At 48.5% G+C, this 20,007-nt stretch overlaps 7 protein-coding genes across 7 annotated transcripts; 5 read left to right on the top strand and 2 right to left on the bottom strand.

Moving 5' to 3' along the window:
• The first annotated feature begins 457 nt into the window (after positions 1-457).
• On the top strand, positions 458-1,868 carry LOC120898020 (WD repeat-containing protein 91). The gene is made up of 3 exons (XM_040303325.1): positions 458-786; positions 877-1,017; positions 1,085-1,868. The coding sequence occupies exons 1-3, from the start codon at positions 543-545 to the stop codon at positions 1,696-1,698; spliced, it is 999 nt and encodes a 332-aa protein (XP_040159259.1). The 5' UTR covers positions 458-542; the 3' UTR covers positions 1,699-1,868.
• LOC120898023 (annexin B10-like) lies at positions 1,834-4,373 on the bottom strand. The gene is made up of 4 exons (XM_040303329.1): positions 3,815-4,373; positions 3,479-3,655; positions 2,657-3,370; positions 1,834-2,234 (listed from the first exon to the last, which is right to left on the bottom strand). Exons 1-4 carry the CDS (start codon positions 3,830-3,832, stop codon positions 2,178-2,180), a joined length of 966 nt encoding a protein of 321 aa, XP_040159263.1. The 5' UTR covers positions 3,833-4,373; the 3' UTR covers positions 1,834-2,177.
• A 134-nt stretch (positions 4,374-4,507) lies between these two features.
• Positions 4,508-6,434, top strand: LOC120898022 (annexin B10-like). The gene is made up of 4 exons (XM_040303328.1): positions 4,508-4,979; positions 5,122-5,298; positions 5,363-6,076; positions 6,175-6,434. Exons 1-4 carry the CDS (start codon positions 4,962-4,964, stop codon positions 6,229-6,231), a joined length of 966 nt encoding a protein of 321 aa, XP_040159262.1. The 5' UTR covers positions 4,508-4,961; the 3' UTR covers positions 6,232-6,434.
• Positions 6,435-7,330: 896 nt separating this feature from the next.
• On the top strand, positions 7,331-9,885 carry LOC120898021 (annexin B10-like). Its single transcript, XM_040303326.1, has 3 exons — positions 7,331-7,634; positions 7,977-8,870; positions 8,946-9,885. Exons 1-3 carry the CDS (start codon positions 7,617-7,619, stop codon positions 9,000-9,002), a joined length of 969 nt encoding a protein of 322 aa, XP_040159260.1. The 5' UTR covers positions 7,331-7,616; the 3' UTR covers positions 9,003-9,885.
• Positions 9,886-11,028: 1,143 nt separating this feature from the next.
• On the top strand, positions 11,029-12,678 carry LOC120898019 (ferrochelatase, mitochondrial). The gene is made up of 3 exons (XM_040303324.1): positions 11,029-11,232; positions 11,329-11,476; positions 11,589-12,678. The coding sequence occupies exons 1-3, from the start codon at positions 11,187-11,189 to the stop codon at positions 12,550-12,552; spliced, it is 1,158 nt and encodes a 385-aa protein (XP_040159258.1). The 5' UTR covers positions 11,029-11,186; the 3' UTR covers positions 12,553-12,678.
• Positions 12,679-13,238: 560 nt separating this feature from the next.
• Positions 13,239-18,364, top strand: LOC120898018 (regulator of G-protein signaling 7-like). The gene is made up of 6 exons (XM_040303323.1): positions 13,239-13,816; positions 13,979-15,090; positions 15,162-15,275; positions 15,364-15,489; positions 15,575-15,866; positions 17,185-18,364. The coding sequence occupies exons 2-6, from the start codon at positions 14,108-14,110 to the stop codon at positions 17,242-17,244; spliced, it is 1,575 nt and encodes a 524-aa protein (XP_040159257.1). The 5' UTR covers positions 13,239-13,816; positions 13,979-14,107; the 3' UTR covers positions 17,245-18,364.
• LOC120898024 (DNA repair protein XRCC3) lies at positions 17,262-19,911 on the bottom strand. The gene is made up of 3 exons (XM_040303330.1): positions 19,818-19,911; positions 19,418-19,758; positions 17,262-19,337 (listed from the first exon to the last, which is right to left on the bottom strand). The coding sequence occupies exons 1-3, from the start codon at positions 19,846-19,848 to the stop codon at positions 18,897-18,899; spliced, it is 813 nt and encodes a 270-aa protein (XP_040159264.1). The 5' UTR covers positions 19,849-19,911; the 3' UTR covers positions 17,262-18,896.
• Between the last annotated feature and the right edge of the window lie 96 nt (positions 19,912-20,007).

The following is a 20,007-nucleotide window of genomic DNA, read 5'->3' as shown; positions in this document are numbered from 1 at the left end:
TTGTATCGCCGTTCTAGTTCTAGCGATGCATAACTTCAATGCGAAACCATATAACAGTACAGAGGGAAGGATAAAGCTCTCAAAGCGAGGAAAGCTCCCCACTTGTGGGGTATCCCACCAATAGATGTCGCCATCAACTTTTTTTTGCTAGTTTTAGAATGCATCAGTCATTCACCGTCTTCTAAACGAAGTCTTTCTATATTCCATTTAGGTAGAGAGCTTCCACCTCCAAATAATAACTCAGTTTATTCGTCAAATTAAAAAAGTTAACGATATCTTAAATTATGTATAACAAAAGGAACAAAAAACTTTCGTATCTGCATGCGATAACTATCGAGAATCATGATCCATCACCATCATCATCATCATGATAAAAGAATTTTGCTGCTTGGGACGGTGACCCAACATCATCGCTGTCAAAGGCACACCTTTCTCGCGGGGCGCCTCTATACACCGTGCGCATAATCAGCAATAACAACACAACAATCATCGAACTCTGCTTTCCTCACGATATTTGCCTTCGTCCACCCGAAAACGCAACAATGGCCCACATCCAGTACGTCGACGGGTTGATACGTGAATATATTCTGTTCCGGGGGTTTTCCAACACGCTGAAAGCGTTCGACAATGAGCTGAAAAGCGACAAGGACAAAAGCTTTCGCGTGGACAAAGTGATCGAACAGATACAGCTGCTGATACACAATCACGATTTGGGCGGATTGCGTGAACTGTGGACCCATTTGAACAATCATTTGTTTCGTAATTTGGAGCACCATTTCGCCACCGGTAAGTGTAAACGGTAATGTACCGTTAGTGTACCCGTTTGGTGGCGTTGTGGCGTAACTGTGTGATGGTAATTATGCTGTATTTTTTCAGCGGTAAATAAGCTAGAACAGTCGGTGCTAAAGTTCTACCTCATCGTGGCATACACCTCGAACAAAACGGATAAAATTACGGAATTTTTCACGAAACTTTCACCCGAGCTCGTCAGCCAGAGCGAATGGAAGGAGTGGTTTTGTAAGTGGCAGGTGAAAAAGAGTTTCCTCAGCACGTGCCCGCTCAATTTGTCGTGCTTTATTTTCAGTTTTCCCGTTTTGCAAAAACCCCGAGGAGCATGCAGCGTTTGCCGTTTGCTTCACGAAACAGTGGCAGGACACGTTACTCATCTCGCTGCACAACTTCCTGTCCACCATCTACCAGTGCATGCCGCAACCGATTATAGCGAAGGCTGAATCCGAGGGATGTCTCATAAAAAAGCTGCAGGAAGAGAATAGTCTGTTGCGCAGCAAGCTGGCCACCATCCAGCAGCAACAGTACACACAGCTGCAGTCTGCTGGCCCCGGTTCCGGGCACCATTCGCGGCTGAGCGGTGGGTCGGCCGGTGCCGACCAGAGGCTTACGGCTGACGGCCGAATCCGCTACTCGACGCGACCCTCCTCCAGCATGCTTTCGCTGAACGATCTGCAACCGTTTGGCATTCCACCGCCGACCCACATCGTGGACGATTTCTACATCATCGCGCAGGAATCGAACAGCCTCGGCAGTGCGGCCGAAAGTCAGGCCCGTGGCTTGAAGTCGTTGATCCGGAACATCGGGTCCGGCGGCAGCCCGGTGCTCGGGCGGCGGGAAGCAGCCCTGGAGCGCAACAAAAAGCGCTCCGGGAGTGTCGGCAGCCGGGGCAATTGGATCCACAGCTAAGCGAGCGGCGGGGCAGCGCTTCCAAGCAAACATTCCGTGGAGCATACATTCGCCGAACAGCTGTATCACCTTCAACCACCATTTTCTCATGTAGCCGTAATAAGCTTTACACACTCACACACCCCCCGGGCACGGTTTACAGTAGTCACATTAAATGCTTTATTTCCCAATCGTGTTCGTGCATTAAAATACTGTCTGTTATTTAGCATACTGAATTAGCGTAAGGCAAACCGAACGTAGTAAGGCTGCAACATTGAACAATGCGCCAGGCTAATCGCTCACGCAAAAGGCCACCATGCTCAAGGAAGTTCCTGGAACTTCTACCATAGTAAATAGCGAAAGCCCTACCCAGCTTTCCGTTTTGCTCGCAAACGTTCGCGTAGTAGTGCGGTACATAAATATCGTCGGCTCGTTTCAAAATTATGTTTTGTGTTGTATATATGAGATTCAAAAACATTTGCCTTTCGTGTTACAGGTGTTTAGGCACCGCCGATCAGTGCGCAGAGAGCACGCTTGTAGTCGCCGGAACATTCGTTCTGAAATGTTGAAAGAGAAGTTCGCTTAGTTTATGTTGTGTACAATCGACGCAACGGGGGAGAACATTTTGTGCCAGGAAATTGTGCATTGAAACCAGAGGATAGAGCCATGTTAGTTGAAGAAAAGGTTTTAGATAGCTTATCAAACGGGTCAGCATCGACATTTCATTGCATCGATGGTGAATCGTTTCTGTTTAGTACAAAGCAAGGTGTAGCATATCTATGATTACCTCCTGATTGGATGCATTCATTTCGGTGTTACCCGTATCCAACAGAGCCGGACGACACCGTTGCCGGAGGTAAACATACAGGGAAAGAACGAAAAACATACATACACGCAGTGTCAATGATCGTTACAATCAAGCTATAAGGCTTTACAAACTACGGGGACCAATTGAAGGCGCAAACTCCTGCTCACTTACCCGCACGGCGCTCAGCAGCGTCTTGTTGTACATCTGCTCGAACTCATCCTTCACGTTCTGCAGATCGATCTCCGACCGCGACACAATGATCCGAATCAGCTTCTCATCATCCGTGCCCGCCCCGTCCATCGCTTTGTGCAGCCGCTTGGCAAAGAAGTGCGGTGCCATCTGGACGCACTCGACGATCGCGCTGAGCGCCTCGTACAGCTCACCGCTCAGCTCGCTCTTCATCGCCTGCTCGATCGTTTGGCCGGACAGCTTCTTGTACTCCTCGAACACAATCTCCAGCTGGTCGAAGGAGGCGTGCGCCAGTATCTTGTAGAACACTTCCTCGTCCGTGCCGAACTTGCCCTCGCCCGCATCGTACAGCTGCTTCGCCTGCTCGACTGCCAGGTCCGCATCGACCGTGCCCTGCGCGTCACGGGCACCGACAATGATCATGGTCAGCAGCCGGCGGAAGCTACCGTCCGTCTCGCTGCACAGATGCTCGGCCAGCGGCCGGCCGTACATCTCCTCGTAGCAGTCGACGATCTTCTTCACCTCCTCGTTCGTCTGCGGGGCCAGCACCTCGATCAGCGTGTCCTCGTCCGTGCCCATGCCCTTCATCGCTTTGTTCAGCTGCTTGCACAGATACTTCTCCGGTGGCATCATCAGCCCAACGATGACGTCCTCGAACTTGCCGCCGAGCTCCGACTTCAAATCGTCAATTAAATCCTACAACAACAACAACAACATTCCACGCGCAATCATTTAATCACTCTATCGCTCTCTCTCTCTCTCCCTCTCTTTCTAGCGGGATGAGTCATCATCGCCACTGCTTACCCGTCCCAGCTCGCTGCTGTACTGCTCCATGATTTGCTGGCGCTGGGCGTTGCTGCGAGCGCAAAGAATGTCGATGATGGCCTGCTCGTCCGTCCCGAAGCCCTTCATCGCGCCCCGCAGCGCATTCGCGTCCGCGGAAGCGTCAAAATCCTCCGCCGGAACGACCGTCGGAACAGGCTGGAGGGGTGTTTGGGAGTTGTAAAAAAACGGAATTACAATTACATACAGTGTCACACACAAAGACACACACACGAACACGTCAGCCAAGCAACGGGAAAATCGATCGATGTGCACAAACATTTTTGGGAGGAAAAACGCGGATTTTCTCCCACTTACCGTATAATACCAGGACATTTTGTTGAAGCAGTTGATTCTCGCCCAAACAACAGCAAAAGACACAAAATACGATCGAGATTGGTGTGATAAAGTTGAGAGGGGAATTTGGGCGCAAAAAATAGCTACACGCAGCCAACACCTTGTCAGCACCACCGTACGAATGAAGCGGAATGAATGGGAAACATCGTAACGGACCGCGGATCGTCGTAGTTGGCCGGGCCTTCTACCACCTCCAACGCAATGCGTTTTCTTCCTCTTCTTTTGCCGTGGTTGAAGTTCATCGGCTGAAGGCAGGTTTCCACGTAGCCAACGCCGTCAACTGGTCGAATGCGTTATCGGAGAGAGAGGTTGTTTAATGAGTGGCAGCATTTTGACTGCATATCGTGTTCCACCTGATAACGATGGATGTATTGATTCGTGCACACGCCACATATCGGAGCATAATTGCGGGAAGGCGGAGCAACGCGATGGAAAGTGACTTAAATTGTTCCCAAACAGCGAAAGCACAAACGTGTACGACAGTTTTTGCATTGTTTTCCTGGAAACGCATCATACGCAGTTTCGGGTGAACCTGATCGTTCACTGCATAAGCGTAGTTTGCACAGAGCACAGGATGTAAATACGAAGTTATGCTCGTTTCTGATGTCGGTATACATTTCCCTGTTTTGTTGTCTATTCCTCAAATAATGTATTATCAATGCTCGTTAACACTTTTTTAACACCTCTTTGCAAAATTAGGTCAAAAAGGAATGAAAAAAAACCCCACAAACACATGGAGTTCATCCACGTCAACATGTGTGCGGCACGTGTTTACCGCGCTTGTCAGAATACGCATACCATTGTACCGCGAACACAGCGAAGACGCTGCTACGCTCGACACGAACAGGTTCTTGCGGTTTAGATTCTCCAGCATTGCTGTGTATTGCGTCGCTACGATTTCAGCGTACGCGTTTATTTATTCTTGCTAATTGTTTTCATCTTTTCGCACGCGTCGCCGTTTTCGACCGTGCCCATTGACGCTAAACGGACCGGCCGCTTGTGGGGTGTGATTTCAATTCGACTTCTACTTTCGGTGGTGCTGTGTTGCCTAGTGGCTTTGCCGTCGGCGAGCTAATTGTGTTAAATTGTCTGTTTGTCCTAAACCAACATGTCGTGGTACTATACGGTGAGTAGCAGGTGTGAAGAAGCTGCGAAAAAAAAACATTTCTTTTTGTGCATTCCACCTCCCAAGCTAATTCATTGAGTCAAATGTGTTGTCACTAAAAACAATGTGTTGTGTCTGCTTGACCCACAATGCTCCTCCACAGCCCCACCCGACCGTTGTGCCGGCGGAAGACTTCGATGCATCGGCCGACGCCAATGCACTCCGGAAGGCGATGAAAGGTTTCGGCACGGACGAGCAGGCCATCATCGACATTCTCTGTGCCCGTTCGAACGGTCAGCGGCAGGAGATAGCGGAAGCGTTCAAGCGTGAATTGGGCAGGGTAAGTGTTCGGTGATCGGTAACAAACAACTAAAATCTATTTATAACTCCCCTCCATTTGTTAGGATTTGATCGACGATCTCAAGTCGGAGCTGGGCGGCAAGTTCGAGGACGTCATCCTGGGGCTGATGCTGCGCCCGGAAGCGTACCTGTGCAAGCAGCTGCACAAAGCGATGGACGGTATCGGGACCGACGAAAAGTCGCTGATCGAAATCATCTGCCCGCAGACGAACGATCAGATACGGGCGATCGTCGACTGCTACGAGGAGATGTACAGCCGGCCCCTGGCCGAGCATCTGTGCAGCGAAACGTCCGGCAGCTTCCGCCGGCTGCTGACCATGATCATCGTAGGATCGCGCGATCCGCAGGGCACGGTCGATCCGGAGCTGGCCGTCGAGCAGGCCAAGCAGCTGTACGATGCGGGCGAGGGCAAGCTCGGCACGGACGAGGAAGTGTTCTACAAGATACTGGCGCACGCCTCCTTCGACCAGCTCGAGATAGTGTTCGAGGAGTACAAAAGTTTGTCCGGCCGTACGATCGAGCAGGCACTGAAGGCGGAACTGAGCGGGGAGCTTTATGACGCGCTCAGCGCGATCGTGGAGTGTGTCCAGATGGCACCGCACTTCTTTGCCAAGCGGCTGCACAAAGCGATGGATGGCGTGGGTACGGACGACGCAACGCTGATCCGGATCATTGTGTCGCGGTCGGAGATCGATCTGCAGAACATTAAGGATGAGTTCGAGCAGATGTACAACAAGACGCTGGTCAGTGCCGTGCGGGTAAGTTGGTTTGTGTGATCCGAGCTTTTGCGGGTCAGCCTGTCCCCGTCTCACATCTCAAACGGTGTCAATCATCTCACTCTCCCCTTTCCAAACAGAGCGAAACATCCGGCGACTACAAACGGGCGCTCTGTGCTCTGATCGGAAATGCTTAAGCACGAGCCGCCGCGCACAGGCCGAGCATCTTCTCCATGATGAATTGTTTCTAATCAAGTATTCTGAACAGCGCGTACACGAAAGCATGCCTTTTTATTATAATACCACCCCCTCACCCGGGTTTTGGGAGAATGTGTGTCAAATTTCTTGTTTATCAATAAAGATTTTAATCACACTCTATCGCAAACAAAAACATTTATAATTTACTTTGGCAATATTTACTTTCTTTTTTGGTAAACTGTGACGATAATTAAACACAACACAACCCACACAGATTAGTCCACGATAAATTATGTTTGGGCGTGGTCCGATAGCATCTGCACGGTCCAACATTTTCGTCTCGTTTTCCGTTAGCAGACGACATGGGCGCCGCCTGGTCGCATGTTTCGTGTTGTAACCAGACGTATACTAGTAATGTTTTCCTTTACATGTTTTGATGAAGAGAAAGAGTGTGAGGGTGAAAGCGAAGAAGTGATGAAAAAAATCAATAGTGTGTCGTCATGTTAGTAAGACATCACGCTGTTCCACCATCGAAACAAATCCCACTAGCACCTCCTATCAACATGGGTTAACGCGAAACGGAAACTACAAACCGTTCAATACATTAATTGGGGCGCCTAATGTGGTTCCGGAGGGTGAAGGGTTTGTTGTAGGGAAATGGAATTTTCATGACAATTTCTTTAGCCTAAGTGCAACCATTAGAAAGGCGCCAAAACAAATTGAGTTGGATGGGATGACAACAGTTTAACACTGTTTGAATATTCTGAATACAAAAGCTGTAAATAATCTAATGATCGTTCAAACATATATTTTATTATAATTTTACTAATCATTGTGTAACGTGGATTAATATTAGAAATGTATTAGAACGTTACTGTTTAGTTTCGCATGACTCATCTTGTTATTCGCAATAAGAACCATTAGATATTAATATTGGCACCATGCCATCGGCCATACGGCGTCGCTCTCCGTGGTTCTCTCTCTCGCTCTCTCTAACTGCTTGTGATCGTAAAATCGCACTCTCGCGTTCTCTCAAACCCCGACAAGATGCTAACCGATTTGTGAGCGAAGTCTCAAACGACATCAACGCATAAAATGAACTGTAAACCCTCTCGAGCGCGGACAATCGTACACTCTTCCATACGCAACGGAACCGCGCGTGTCGTCATTCTCAGGGTCGCAACAACTCCCATCCGTGGGTTCGTGATTCGCATTAATAAGTGGCTGTGATCTTGTGACGTGTCTTGTTTTTTTCCGCACGATCTAGTAAAACCGATCGCGTGTGGGGCATTTAAGTGATTCACATTCACCTGTAGTGAGGTTTTGGGACGTTCCCTGTGCTGCTGCTTTCCTATCGACAGTAAAGTTTTCTCTCCTATCAGCAATGTCGTGGTATTATGTGGTGAGTGTGATATCTATTTTTAGCACATTGTGGAATACAACTAAAACCCCTCAAAGCAGATGCTAACAAAAGTGTTGTTAATGCATTTGTTGAGGCATAAAACGTAATGATGTATGTGTGTGTGTTTGGTGTTTGCCGGTGTAATGCTGTGGAACGTACTCGATCGAACGTTTGTGCATATATTGGAGTACAAAAAATTGTGAAGCCATGATCGTGTGTCGATCAGAGATCATATGACATGGCTCACATAACCTTGACACAAGCTTGCTATGGCTACCGATGTGTATCACGATGCGCTGTTGAACGATTCTAACGCAAATTACGATGTCAACCTAATTACAGCCCAAGCCCACCGTAGTTCCGGCGGAAAACTTCAACCCATCGGAGGATGCTGCCGCCCTTCGCAAAGCGATGAAGGGCTTCGGTACGGACGAGCAGGCCATCATCGACATACTGTGCGCCCGGAGCAACTATCAGCGGCAGCAGATAGAGGCCGCCTTCAAGAACGAGCTGGGCCGGGACCTCGTGAAGGACCTGAAGTCCGAGCTGAGCGGCAAGTTCGAGGACGTCATCGTAGGTCTGATGACACCGCCGGTCAACTACCTGTGCAAGCAGCTGTACAAAGCGATGGACGGCATCGGGACGGACGAGAAGGCGCTGATCGAGATACTGTGCTCGCAGGACAACGATCAGATGCACGAGATTGCCCGCACGTACGAGACGATGTACGATCGACCGCTGGCCGAGCACGTGTGCACGGAAACGTCCGGCAGCTTCCGGCGGCTGCTAACCCTGATTATTACCGGCACGCGCCAGGACCCGTCGGAGCCGGCCGATCCCGATCTGGCCGTCGAGCAGGCGAAGCAGCTGTACGATGCGGGCGAGGCCAAGCTCGGCACGGATGAGTCGGTGTTTTACAAGATTCTGGCCCACGCATCCTTCTCCCAGCTGGAGCTGGTGTTCGAGGAGTACAAGAAGCTTACCGGGCGTACGATCGAGCAGGCACTGAAGGCGGAGATCAGCGGCGATTTCTACGACGCCCTCAGCGCGATCGTCGAGTGTGTTCAGATGGCGCCCCACTTCTTTGCCAAGAAGCTGTTCAAAGCTATGGACGGTCTCGGCACGGACGACAAAACGCTGATCCGCATCATCGTCACCCGGGCGGAGATCGATCTGCAGAACATTAAGGACGAGTTCGAGCAAATGTACAACAAGACGCTGCTCAGTGCGGTTAAGGTAATGGTTAAAGTTGACCTAATGGTAGAAAGCAAAATTAATAAATGACGATTCTCCTTGTTGTACTTCCCACAGAGCGAAACATCCGGCGACTACAAGCGTGTGCTGTGTGCGCTGATTGGAGGTGCATAATCAAACCTCGAACGGAACAACAACGCATAATCATAGTCGTTATCTCTATTTTAATGTTTCATGTTGAGCCATTTTAATGTTAGCGTAAGTTTACACCAAAATCCTCAGTAGTGGCTTTACGAAGCGCATCCAATCTATTTTGACTACTTTTACAATGCTTTGCAAAACCAGAAACAGAACAGAGCGAAGAACGATCACCATACAGATGATCATGGAATAGGAACACTTAAGTGCCAATGTATTATTTTACGATAATACACACACTCACATACATTCTTTCTTACATGACAATGAAAAGCGTATTATAATGTGTAGGTATTGTAAACTTTGAACTCACTAATTGAATTTCAATTGTCTGACAAATACAGTCTGACCTCACTGGTTGAAGAACTTCGATGATATGCCAACTATTAAATTTGTGCTTTTTTGTTGGCACGTTTTTCCATACGAAAAATTATGAAAATGTTTCCAGATATTTTTGCGTATTTGACTAAAATCGGGCTTTCCATACAAACGCGTGCTTTTTAGTTGAATTGACGGCGAACTATCGAACCATCACCTCAAGCGCATTTCAACTGAAAAGCGTTCAACTATTCAATTCTGACTGTGTTTAATTTAAGCTTTTTAGTTGGCTCGTTTCTTTACTATAAATTTCTGATTTTATTTTCAGAAGTTCAGGATAATTTTCTTATTTTTTTTCAAAAATGGAGTTTTATTTAAAAACGCGTACTTTGTACTTGATCTTCGTCGGTGGTAGTACTGTCAGCCAACTACCGAAGAGCCAACTAAAAAGCGTTCAATTACTGAGTTCCGACTGTATTTGGTATTTGTTAATAAAAACATATTTCGACCACGTTATTATGTGCTGTGAAAACGGGTATCAGTAGTTGAATTCTTGTTTTTGTAACACCACGCATGTAACAAGAGCATTAGCCACATGGACCAATAGTGAGATAAAAAACATTTCCATAGCATGCATCTCACTGTTTTCTTTACATTGAATTACGTTTACGAAGCTCCCGAGAGAGCCTGGAAAAAGGGATATTTATTATGCAGCTGCGAAACTTAGACTAAATTGCTGGAATTGATGTTTCGGTGCTGCTTGGTGTTATCCGCCTGCTGGTCATGTTGCCAACACCCTGACGTGATTTTTTGTTTTCTTTATTTTTATAGAGACTTTGAGCCAATTGGCCTCATTCGCCTCTTTCAATTGGTTGAACATTTAAATACTTAAAGACTAACATTCTTCTTTGCGCCTGACGTGATCATGTTCGTCCCGTCAGTATGGTGTCGGCTGCATAGCGGACGGTCCATCCGATGCATTCGACACCGTATGTGAAGGTTCCGTTCGCGATCTGCGCCGGTTGTCGTGGGATCCCGCTTCCAGTGTGGTTCCCGTTGGAATATGACTTCGCGCGTGGAGCGACATCGGCGGCTCGCTTGCGACCGTGTGTTTGCTAAGCACCTGTGCTAAGCATCTATTGACAGTGGCGTATTTAACGGTAAGCAAAGTAAGCAATTGCGGGGGGCCCCGTCAATGAGGGAATTATCCATAACAGTTGATAGAATATGGAACTGTATTAGCAAAGAGGGCCCCGTGGGTGATGGGCGTTGGGGCCTCGCGCTAGACGAACCATAAGCATCCCCCCCCCCCCCCCCGGCAGCAACAAAATTTAAGTTGAAATGTAACATAATCAAAGACGGATGCCGAGTACCCCTCGGTAATCATGTACAAAGGGGCCTCAACAATTCTTACTACTTAGGGCTCCCGACACTGTAAACCCGCTACTGTCTATTGAATAAATATTATAAATTTTAAAACTTTTATAACGAAAAAACTGGCATCGATTCTCGAACCCCTGAGACAGAAAAATTTTAAAATCAAAGCATCAAACACGACAAGATATCATAATTAGTTGAGAAAAGGTGCAACGGTTCCGAAATAAGGTAAGCAACCCTGCAAACAAACACGCATCAAAACACAGCGAATTTAAATTGTTGTGCAATCTGTCATTGCGCATGACGGCAGAGGTAGCACGCTGTGCCACCGGTTGGTTGGTGAATGCGATATCGTGCGTGTGTTGTCTTTTTTTTCTCTACAAGACGAAACGAAACGGGCAAGTTACGTCGCTCCCGGAGAGCTGTAATTTGTTAAGTGAAAGTATCTAATTCCCCAACACAAATATGCATTCGCTGCTGAAGCTGTTTTCCTCCGGCACAGCCAACCATGGTAAGAGTTGCTGTAGAATTGTTTTATCATCGTTTAAAAAAAAAAGAGAACATTTCCCACATTTGTGTTTGTTTTGCTTCCTTCCCCGCGGCATAGGCCTGCAGCAATTCCGCACCGTCGCCACCAAACCACGCACGGCCGTGGTTATGCTCAACATGGGAGGGCCCCAAAACACGGATCAGGTACACGACTACCTGCACCGCATCATGACCGATCGCGATATGATTCAGCTGCCGGTGCAAAGGTAACGAATAGCGCACGTGCCAGCCTTCTCAAAACGGAGCACGAACGAAAAGCAAAACGGAACGTTCTCGATGCTTACCTCCATTCGATCGCGATTGTTGTTTCACTTCCAGCAAACTCGGTCCCTGGATAGCGAAACGCCGCACGCCGGAGGTGCAGAAAAAGTACAGCGAAATCGGGGGCGGTTCGCCGATTCTAAAGTGGACGAACGTGCAGGGCGAGCTGATGTGCAAGCAGCTGGACAAGCTATCGCCCGAGACGGCACCGCACAAACACTACGTTGCGTTCCGGTACGTGAACCCGCTCACGGAGGACACCTTCCGCGAGGTGGAGCGTGACCAGCCCGAGCGGGTGGTCCTGTTTTCCCAGTACCCGCAGTACAGCTGTGCCACGTCCGGCTCGAGCTTCAATGCCATCTACACCCACTTCAAGGAGAACCCGCTGAACGGGCTGGCTCAGGCCCGCTGGAGCGTGATCGACCGGTGGGGCACGCACCCGCTGCTGGCGAAAACGTTCGCCGACAACATACGCAAGGAGCTGGACAAGTTCCCCGCCGAGAAGCGCAAGGACGTGGTGCTGCTGTTCTCGGCCCACTCGCTGCCGCTGCGGGCGGTCAGCCGGGGCGATGCCTACCCGTCCGAGGTCGGCGCGACCGTGCAGAACGTCATGCAGGAGCTCGGCTGGTCGCAGCCGTACTGTCTGGTGTGGCAGTCGAAGGTGGGCCCCCTGCCCTGGCTGGAACCGTTCACCGACGACGCGATCAAGGGGTACGTGAAGCAGGGCAAGAAAAATTTCATCCTCGTGCCGATCGCGTTCGTGAACGAGCACATCGAAACGCTGCACGAGCTGGACATCGAGTACTGCGAGGAGCTGGCGCACGAGGTCGGCGCGGAGAAGATTGGCCGGGCGGCGGCTCCGAACGACCACCCGCTGTTCATCGAGGCGCTGACGGATGTGGTGCGGCACCATCTCGCCAACGGTTCGACCGTCGGGCCCAAGTTCCTGCTCCGCTGTCCGGCCTGCGTTAATCAGAAGTGCTCCGTGAGCAAGCAGTGGTTCAACCAGTTGTGCAATTAATTTAGCAAGCATTTGTTTTTCTTTTTTTTTGGTTACTGATAATGGGTCCATGAAGGTCTGCAATTATAGCATGCAACGTATACACAAAAAAACGTAAGAAAGCTCTTCTCACACTGCCGAACGAAATACGCTGTTGTTTGTCTGAGTGTGTGTCTTATCTCATGCTGCAAAGGCTGTTTTGAAAGAAGACCTGTATCATATCACGTAAAGCAGCATGGATTGAAGATCCGTCAATCGTAGGTTGCGAATGGGGCCGATAAAGTAGCTATTGCAACACCAGATTAATGATTCATTTTAACTGTCGCTACGCCAGCTTGTTCTGGGGGAATGCTGAGCTGAAGTGCATCGAGCGGTTTTAACGATCCCAAAGTGGTTTAATCCAAAACCCTTCAATATTAATGGCAACACAAATGAGTTGTTTAAAATTTGATTTTTTTTCTCTCACACAAATCACGCACGGATGTGGCTGGTTCCTCGAGAAGAGACAGGAAGGCCTAATGTTATGGTTGCTGGAGATTCCTTCCAATTTCTTCCATCCAATTTTAGCACATTAATAATACTTATTAGATTTCATTTCATTAGCCTCGTTGAGAGAGGGAGAGAGACAGATAGAAAGAGAAAACATGCGAAACGTGTTGCTATCAGCAAATGAGCGCACACGCTACATTCGCCCGAGGAAAGTATGCCATGACATTCGGTAGTATCCTGTTCATTTTTTTTTAAACTCTCTTTCTCTCATTGCTTTCGAAATCTCACGGAAAATGTACTCTCGCTCACGGTTTTCACGGAAAATTCCACTCAAAAAAGGACGAAATCTCAAATCCCCGTACCGAACGATATTGCTTGGACGACCATGTCCTTGCTCACAAAGAGCAGAAAGAGTGAGAGCAGTCTACGGAGAGAGCAAGTCGTACGAAAATTGCCATTTTCATTTTTGCACTCCAACCACGGGCCACAGTTCACCCGTTGTCGTCCTAGGATAGGTGTGGAGGGCTTGGTCCTTGCTGGCGGATTGCGTGGTGCTACGCACGAACTGGCGTCGAATAAAATGGGTTGCAGCCATGCTGGTGCACTGTTCGGCTGGCCATCGTTTACGCGGAACTGACCCGCACGATACCCGGTTGTACTGCTAGAACGGGGCAAAAAGGCACCCCACATAAACACAAACGCGCGCGCGGGGTAATCGGTTCGTTCCTGCCTGCCAAAGGGAGCATTACGCAGCAACAACGCAAAGGTGATAGTGGTGGTGGTGGTGGTGTACCAGGTTCGTTGGATTGATGCGCATCAAGGTTGTTTGGGCGAAAATTTTGGGTGTGGAGTGATGGTTTCGTGTTGTGTTAACTGTTCTGCAGTACAATCGTTTAAGACGGAACTGTAATTTGCTTTTTTGTTGTTGTTGTTGGGTTGTTCTACTCCATCAACTTAGGCTACACGCAATTATCGTACGAGCAACGTAGGGAAGCAGCGCACAGGCCATCCTCTACGAGCACATCTCTCCCGCACCATAACACTAGAATAGCTGTCTCCAGTCACTCAGCGCCCAGGTAGCCGAAGGATGGTCACGAAGAAAAGCGTCGACATAGAGAAGGAAAAACTTGCGAAAAACATGTACTCCGGCTGCTCCGGTGGCAGTGGCAGCACCACCTCCGGCCATCTTCCAGCGGCCAAATCGTCCAGTGCGGCAGGAAGCACCACGGCCGGCCCGTGCAACACGGTAGTAAGCTTCAGCCCGGGCACGATGGCCAACAGCAGCAGCCATATGGTGCAGCAGATCCTTCCCCCCGGCCAGGATGCGCCCAACATACTCGTGTACAAAAAGATGGAAGCCATCGTGGAGCGGATGCAAACCGAGGGCAGCGGCGTGTCGGTGCGCACGGTCAAGGCGTTCATGAGCAAGGTGCCGTCCGTGTTTACCGGGGCCGATCTGATCCAGTGGATCATGGCGAACCTGACGGTGGACGACATTAGCGAGGCGCTGCACCTGGCGCACCTGCTCGCGTCCCACGGCTATCTCTTCCCGATCGACGACCATCAGCTGACGGTGCGCAACGACGGCACGTTCTACCGCTTCCAGACGCCCTACTTCTGGCCGTCCAACTTCTGGGAGCCGGAAAACACCGACTACGCCATCTATCTCTGCAAGCGCACGATGCAGAACAAGACGCGGCTCGAGCTCGCCGACTACGAGGCGGAAAATCTGGCCAAGCTGCAGAAGATGTTCTCCCGCAAGTGGGAGTTCATCTTCATGCAGGCCGAGGCGCAGAGCAAGGTGGACAAGAAGCGCGACAAGCTCGAGCGCAAGGTGCTGGACTCGCAGGAGCGCGCGTTCTGGGACGTGCACCGGCCGATGCCCGGTTGCGTCAACACGACCGAGATGGACATTAAGAAGGCGTACCGGAAAGGCGCCTCGTCGCTCGGGTCGGGGTCGGCCGGTACCGCCGCCCACAGCAATCCGGCGGAAACGATGGCCAAAACGATCGCCCTGCTCAAGCAGAAGCTCGACCGTCGCACAATCAAAGTCTCCAAGGTGGCCGAATCGTACGTAAATGCCGTGGTCCAGTGGTGGGCAGAGGGTTTGGTGCTGATAAATTTCTTTTCCCCTTCCACAGGTATATCTCGTACTATGAGCAGTATAGCGAGTTTGACTACTTTCTATCCGCGCCCGACCATCCCAATCCATGGCAGACGGATAATACCGAATTTTGGGACGCGGAAAAACTGGGGTACGTATTGCAGGGCCTGCATACTGGAGCTGGAGATACATGGAGAGGTCCACTAACCACCACCACCACGCTGTCCGTGTACTTTCAGCAAAGACATTCCGATGAAGCGCGTCAAACGGTGGGGCTTTAGCTTGCGGGAACTACTGAACGATCCGATCGGACGCGAGCAGTTTACCAAGTTTTTGGACAAAGAATTTAGTGGTGAAAATTTGAAGTAATAGTCAAAGCACTAAGCCATTCCAGTACCAGAGCTCACATGGATTTTACGGGCTTTTTTGTTGTTGTTGATTTCTTTGTAGATTCTGGGAAGCGATACAGGACATGAAGGCGCTGCCCCAGTCCCAGATCAAGGAGGCCGCCCAGGCAATCTGGAACGAGTACCTTGCGCCGGACGCCGCCTGCCCGGTCAACATCGACTCGAAATCGCTCGAGCTGGCCCGCGACGTCGTGAAGGAGGGGGCGGCCCAGCCGAGCCGCTGGTGCTTCGATGTAGCGGCCGACCACGTGTTTTATCTGATGAAGAGTGACTCCTACTCGCGCTTCCTGCGTTCCGATATGTACAAAGACTGTCTGAACGGCTCAAAGAAGAAGGTAAAGTCAATTCCTAACCTCTTTGGCGTAAAGTTGAATTACTAGACTAGCTTAGACACAACTAGCATTAGCTGACGGGTGGCGGCGACGGCGGCGTCAGCGGGAGCAAGGATGATGTAGTGTTGTTTGGCAACACTACATCATCCGCATCATCGTTGGCGCCATCTTCCGCAAGTGCCGCCTCGTGTCGTATGGTTTTACTTATGCTGTTCTCGTTATCTAACAAAAAAAAAAAAAAAACAATGGGAACACTGTGCGCCCGATTTGTAGTTCATACTGATTTTTGTAATGCTGCTTTTCTATAGATAGAATAGATGCTGTGCTTGCCCGTTTTTTCTGTAATTGTTGATATGAACAGTTGGACAGTTGACATTCGCCGTTTAATCGTAACATTACAACGCCTTCGTTCGTTTTGCGCTATCGTTTGAAGAGATACTTTCGTTGCTTCTAGATTTGAAATAGAATAGCAGTTTTGAATTTCAGCATCACATTATCACATTCATCGCAAAATCATGTTCACTCCGAGAGCTTATCAGCTGCGCATGGAGTCACAGCAGGGCAGTGTACAAAAGTTTGTTAAAGCCAAATGTTTCTGTGTTTTGGGTGTAAAATAGTGTGAAAATTAAAAAAATATATACATACAAAATGGGGGCAGCAGCGCCCGGCTGCGCTCTGTATTGGATTTATATAGTCGTACTCTTATAGAGCTTTTCTACATTTCTGACAAGCTTCGATGTGGGGTTGGTTAGTAAAAGGAAGACGCAAATTTAAACCCTCATTGGCTAGCGGTAACAAAACAAGTGATCGTAAACAATCGGATTGAAGTTCCTTTTTTCCATCAGACGAGCATCAACACGGTTCGAAATTGAAGAAAAGCTCCCAATAGTAGAACATGGTAGTAGATCGTGTAGTTAATCGTGCCAAACATAAATTGCATCGTTCCGTTTTGTTCTTTTATTGTATGTTCCGTAGCAGGGCGAAGCTGCTGATCAGTAGCAAGTCATGTGTATATTGTTTGTGTCATTATTCAATCGCTAGTTCGCTGTAGTGTGTATTCTAGTACGCGCAAATCTCTCATCAATAGTATGGAATGCAAATTGTGCTACATTGTGCTGCATCAACAATAAGGAACACGTTGAGCTAAGAAAAGAAAGCATGCGCTCGACGAGCCGATAGCATTGCATTGTACATTTCATAAAGAATAATGTTATCCCCATTTTAATTACGCATTTCTCTTCTTCCAACTGCTCACTACTGCCACCGCACACACCACACTACCGATGTTGCTCCTTCTAACAAATGTCCCGTCATTTTTCAGACATCCGTCAAGGGACTTCGAATATTTTCCGGACGAAAAGATACGCCTGTGATAAATTAACTTTTGCCTGCTTTTAACGGTTCCGATTTTGTTTTTTTTTTGTATTGCGCGTTTCTAAAACGCTTTTATGAGATAAACACAACATATTCACGGTTCACACATCGACCGAGAAGAAGCATACTTTTCCGGCGGCATCCGTGCGGTGTTGTTTCTGTGTAGCATGATAGTTTGACGATAAAGCCAGACCATTTTCCTCCCACAGCAAACCACCCCCGGCGTTCGCCCAGGAGCCCGCTACGCATAAATATATCCACTATAGTGGCAAATTTAATAAATTATGATTTTGGGGTTTTCTGCAAACCATCATGTTAGTGCTTTTTAGGAAAAAAACCATTACTCCACGAATTGGGTTTTACCGTGGTAGCTGAAATAGTAGCAAAGCATTAAACAAAGTAATTGCTTTCCAATAGAATAATTTGCTTGCGCAAGTGTTAGCAAGCACGGAGGAGAAAAGCAAAATAGCAGTAGTCGTCAGCCTGTTGTGTTTCTGCTGCGGATTGTTACGCATCTGCTCACGGAACAGTAGACGCAAAATAAAAAAGGAAAACAATGTCTATCGGGTATTCTACATAATGTGATGTGTAAATAGCGTTAGTCGTAATAGTAGCGAAACACACAAGAAGAAGAAGAAAAAAAACTACTAAAATGTTTCCACAGTAAACAACCCGTGTGTCGTCTATCCTGCTGTGTAATGGTACTACTAAGACAATCTAATTTCACTAGCAGCGGAAGCGGAAGCCTTCTGCCACGCGCCCCCTGTGCATGATTGGTAATTGAGTTACCTTTTTACGAAAAAGTAAAAACAACACTATTGCTATAATTACACCCAATTACTAACGCTAACCACTAATTACTAAACTGCTATTTACTAACTTACCACTACTATTACTCTAACGTGTTGTTGAAGAAATGAAATATCAACGTTTTAAAAACGACATTACCCACCACCGGTTCGTAAACAAGAAAGACAAACAAAAACTAGTGAGAAATGTTTTAAAACATACGATTACAGAGACTAGAGACTAGTTGAATTATGATTAGCGCGCATGGGAGCAGCATTTTAAGCGGAAGATCAAGATTAAAAAAAAAGACTCAACCATCGGTAGAAACATGTGCTTAGTTTAGGGAAAAAAATGTTTAAATTATTAAGAGAAAAAAAAGAAACAAACGTTAGCAAAACCAACCGCAACACAAAACGCACACACACACACAGTTGTCCATTGTGCTCTGATGCTTACACGGATTGTAAAACTCTCTAAACATATTTGCCAAAGGTGAATGTTATCGCTATTTAGGAATCTGTTTAGGAGGAAACTGGTTTAGGCGCATTTACTAAACGAATACTGTTTATGTACTGTACTGTTAACAATCAAACCTATATACTCTCTACTTTTTATCGTATTTGGTCGAAGAAAATTGATTGTAATTGGTGTATGTGTGTGTGTATGGCAGAAAAGATCTCACCGTTTCCGCAACAAAAAAAAGAGGTGAACTCGCGCGATCGCTCATACTCTACTGATACTAGGTATATTCGGCACGGATGGGCCCGATCACGACATCTATCTCCTATGAACAATAATAAAGCTGGAACACCACTAGTGAGAGGTGTGTAATAGAAAAGCTGCAAAACATGTGTGGGTGTTGTTTCTTACTCAGCTCATTGATACTCGAAGGGCTTCGGTGTCCACCGGTCCCGACTCGTCGATCTGATAGAAGCCATGCTTCGGTGGGGCCGATGGTCCAAACACAACCGTGCAGCGTCGATCGTTCGAGCTTAGCGTGGTGCGGGAAAGCTGCAAGCGCGTGTGCACCAGCGTACTCCAGGCGAGCCCCAGCGCCGGAACGTTCCGCTGGTCGTCCAGCGTGGAAGAGTCGATCACCGAACGGACCTGGTTCGTTACGCAGATGGCAAAGTTGTGCCGCTCCTGCAGCTGGTGCAGCCGGTGCACTATCGAGCGGAAGGTTTCCGCCCGCGAAATGTAGTCCCTTTCCTCCACGAATGGGCTCGCGATGGAATCGATGATGAGCACACTGATTTTTGTGCTTTCCAGCAGCTTGGGCAGGCGATCGAACAAACAGGCCATCAGGGTAGGCTAGAAAAGGAAGAAGGCGAGATGAATTGAAAACGGTCGCACACATAACGCACAACGAAGATATGGGTTGCCGAACATACCACACACCATACGTGCTCCACCAGTATGTGGTCCACAAAGTTATGGTCCCGGACGGCATCATCCGCACTCTGCTGGCGTTTGTATTCTGCCTCCATCTGTAGTAGCCTGCGCGAAGGAAACCTATGCTCGGTGCAGATGTACACCACGCAGGAGTTCGGCACGGTGCGCTGGGCCGTCAGTGCTAGCTTTAGTGCGATCTGTGTTTTGCCCGATCCCGGATCACCCGCCAGCTCGAAGATTCCCCGGGCACCGATACCGCCACCCGTAAGCCGGTCGAAAACCGGCACACCGAAGCTCACCTTACGCCACCGATCGGCATGTTTGGTCAATATTTCACTGCCTGTAAGTACGGTAGGGTTTCAATCCGTTGTTTTCGTGATAAAACGGCAGCAGCCTTACCACTGGAAAAGCCTTCAAATTCTGATTCCATCGTTTGCGGGACGAGCAACGCAACATAAACACGTTCTACACTTTGCGCGCCATTTTTGTTTCTGGCAACACGTCTGCTGGCATTTCCTTTGACACCTAGATTATTCAGAGTAGTGATGGGTAAAATTGGCAAAAATCCGGAGTCGACTCCGATCCGACT

Source organism: Anopheles arabiensis, chromosome 2 (genome assembly GCF_016920715.1).
Source record: "Anopheles arabiensis isolate DONGOLA chromosome 2, AaraD3, whole genome shotgun sequence".
In the NCBI taxonomy this organism is placed as follows: Eukaryota; Metazoa; Arthropoda; class Insecta; order Diptera; family Culicidae; genus Anopheles; species Anopheles arabiensis.
This window is presented reverse-complemented; position numbering and strand designations above follow the sequence as displayed.

Coding starts and splice junctions, on each gene's coding strand:
- LOC120898024 (XM_040303330.1), bottom strand. CDS start 19,848: ATGGAATCAGAATTTGAAGGCTTTTCCAGTG. Junction 19,759..19,817: donor ATTTGAAGGCTTTTCCAGTG/GTAAGGCTGCTG, acceptor CCGTACTTACAG/GCAGTGAAATATTGACCAAA. Junction 19,338..19,417: donor TGGAGCACGTATGGTGTGTG/GTATGTTCGGCA, acceptor TTCCTTTTCTAG/CCTACCCTGATGGCCTGTTT.
- LOC120898018 (XM_040303323.1), top strand. CDS start 14,108: ATGGTCACGAAGAAAAGCGTCGACATAGAGAAGGAAAAACTTGCGAAA. Junction 15,091..15,161: donor GTCTCCAAGGTGGCCGAATC/GTACGTAAATGC, acceptor CCCCTTCCACAG/GTATATCTCGTACTATGAGC. Junction 15,276..15,363: donor TGGGACGCGGAAAAACTGGG/GTACGTATTGCA, acceptor GTGTACTTTCAG/CAAAGACATTCCGATGAAGC.
- LOC120898021 (XM_040303326.1), top strand. Junction 8,871..8,945: donor CGCTGCTCAGTGCGGTTAAG/GTAATGGTTAAA, acceptor TACTTCCCACAG/AGCGAAACATCCGGCGACTA.
- LOC120898020 (XM_040303325.1), top strand. CDS start 543: ATGGCCCACATCCAGTACGTCGACGGGTTGATACGTGAATATATTCTG. Junction 787..876: donor GGAGCACCATTTCGCCACCG/GTAAGTGTAAAC, acceptor GTATTTTTTCAG/CGGTAAATAAGCTAGAACAG. Junction 1,018..1,084: donor CGAATGGAAGGAGTGGTTTT/GTAAGTGGCAGG, acceptor CTTTATTTTCAG/TTTTCCCGTTTTGCAAAAAC.
- LOC120898019 (XM_040303324.1), top strand. CDS start 11,187: ATGCATTCGCTGCTGAAGCTGTTTTCCTCCGGCACAGCCAACCATG. Junction 11,233..11,328: donor CTCCGGCACAGCCAACCATG/GTAAGAGTTGCT, acceptor CCCGCGGCATAG/GCCTGCAGCAATTCCGCACC. Junction 11,477..11,588: donor ATTCAGCTGCCGGTGCAAAG/GTAACGAATAGC, acceptor TTTCACTTCCAG/CAAACTCGGTCCCTGGATAG.
- LOC120898023 (XM_040303329.1), bottom strand. Junction 3,371..3,478: donor ACAGCAGCGAGCTGGGACGG/GTAAGCAGTGGC, acceptor TTGTTGTTGTAG/GATTTAATTGACGATTTGAA. Junction 2,235..2,656: donor CGCTGCTGAGCGCCGTGCGG/GTAAGTGAGCAG, acceptor TCAACATTTCAG/AACGAATGTTCCGGCGACTA.
- LOC120898022 (XM_040303328.1), top strand. Junction 5,299..5,362: donor TCAAGCGTGAATTGGGCAGG/GTAAGTGTTCGG, acceptor TCCATTTGTTAG/GATTTGATCGACGATCTCAA. Junction 6,077..6,174: donor CGCTGGTCAGTGCCGTGCGG/GTAAGTTGGTTT, acceptor CTTTCCAAACAG/AGCGAAACATCCGGCGACTA.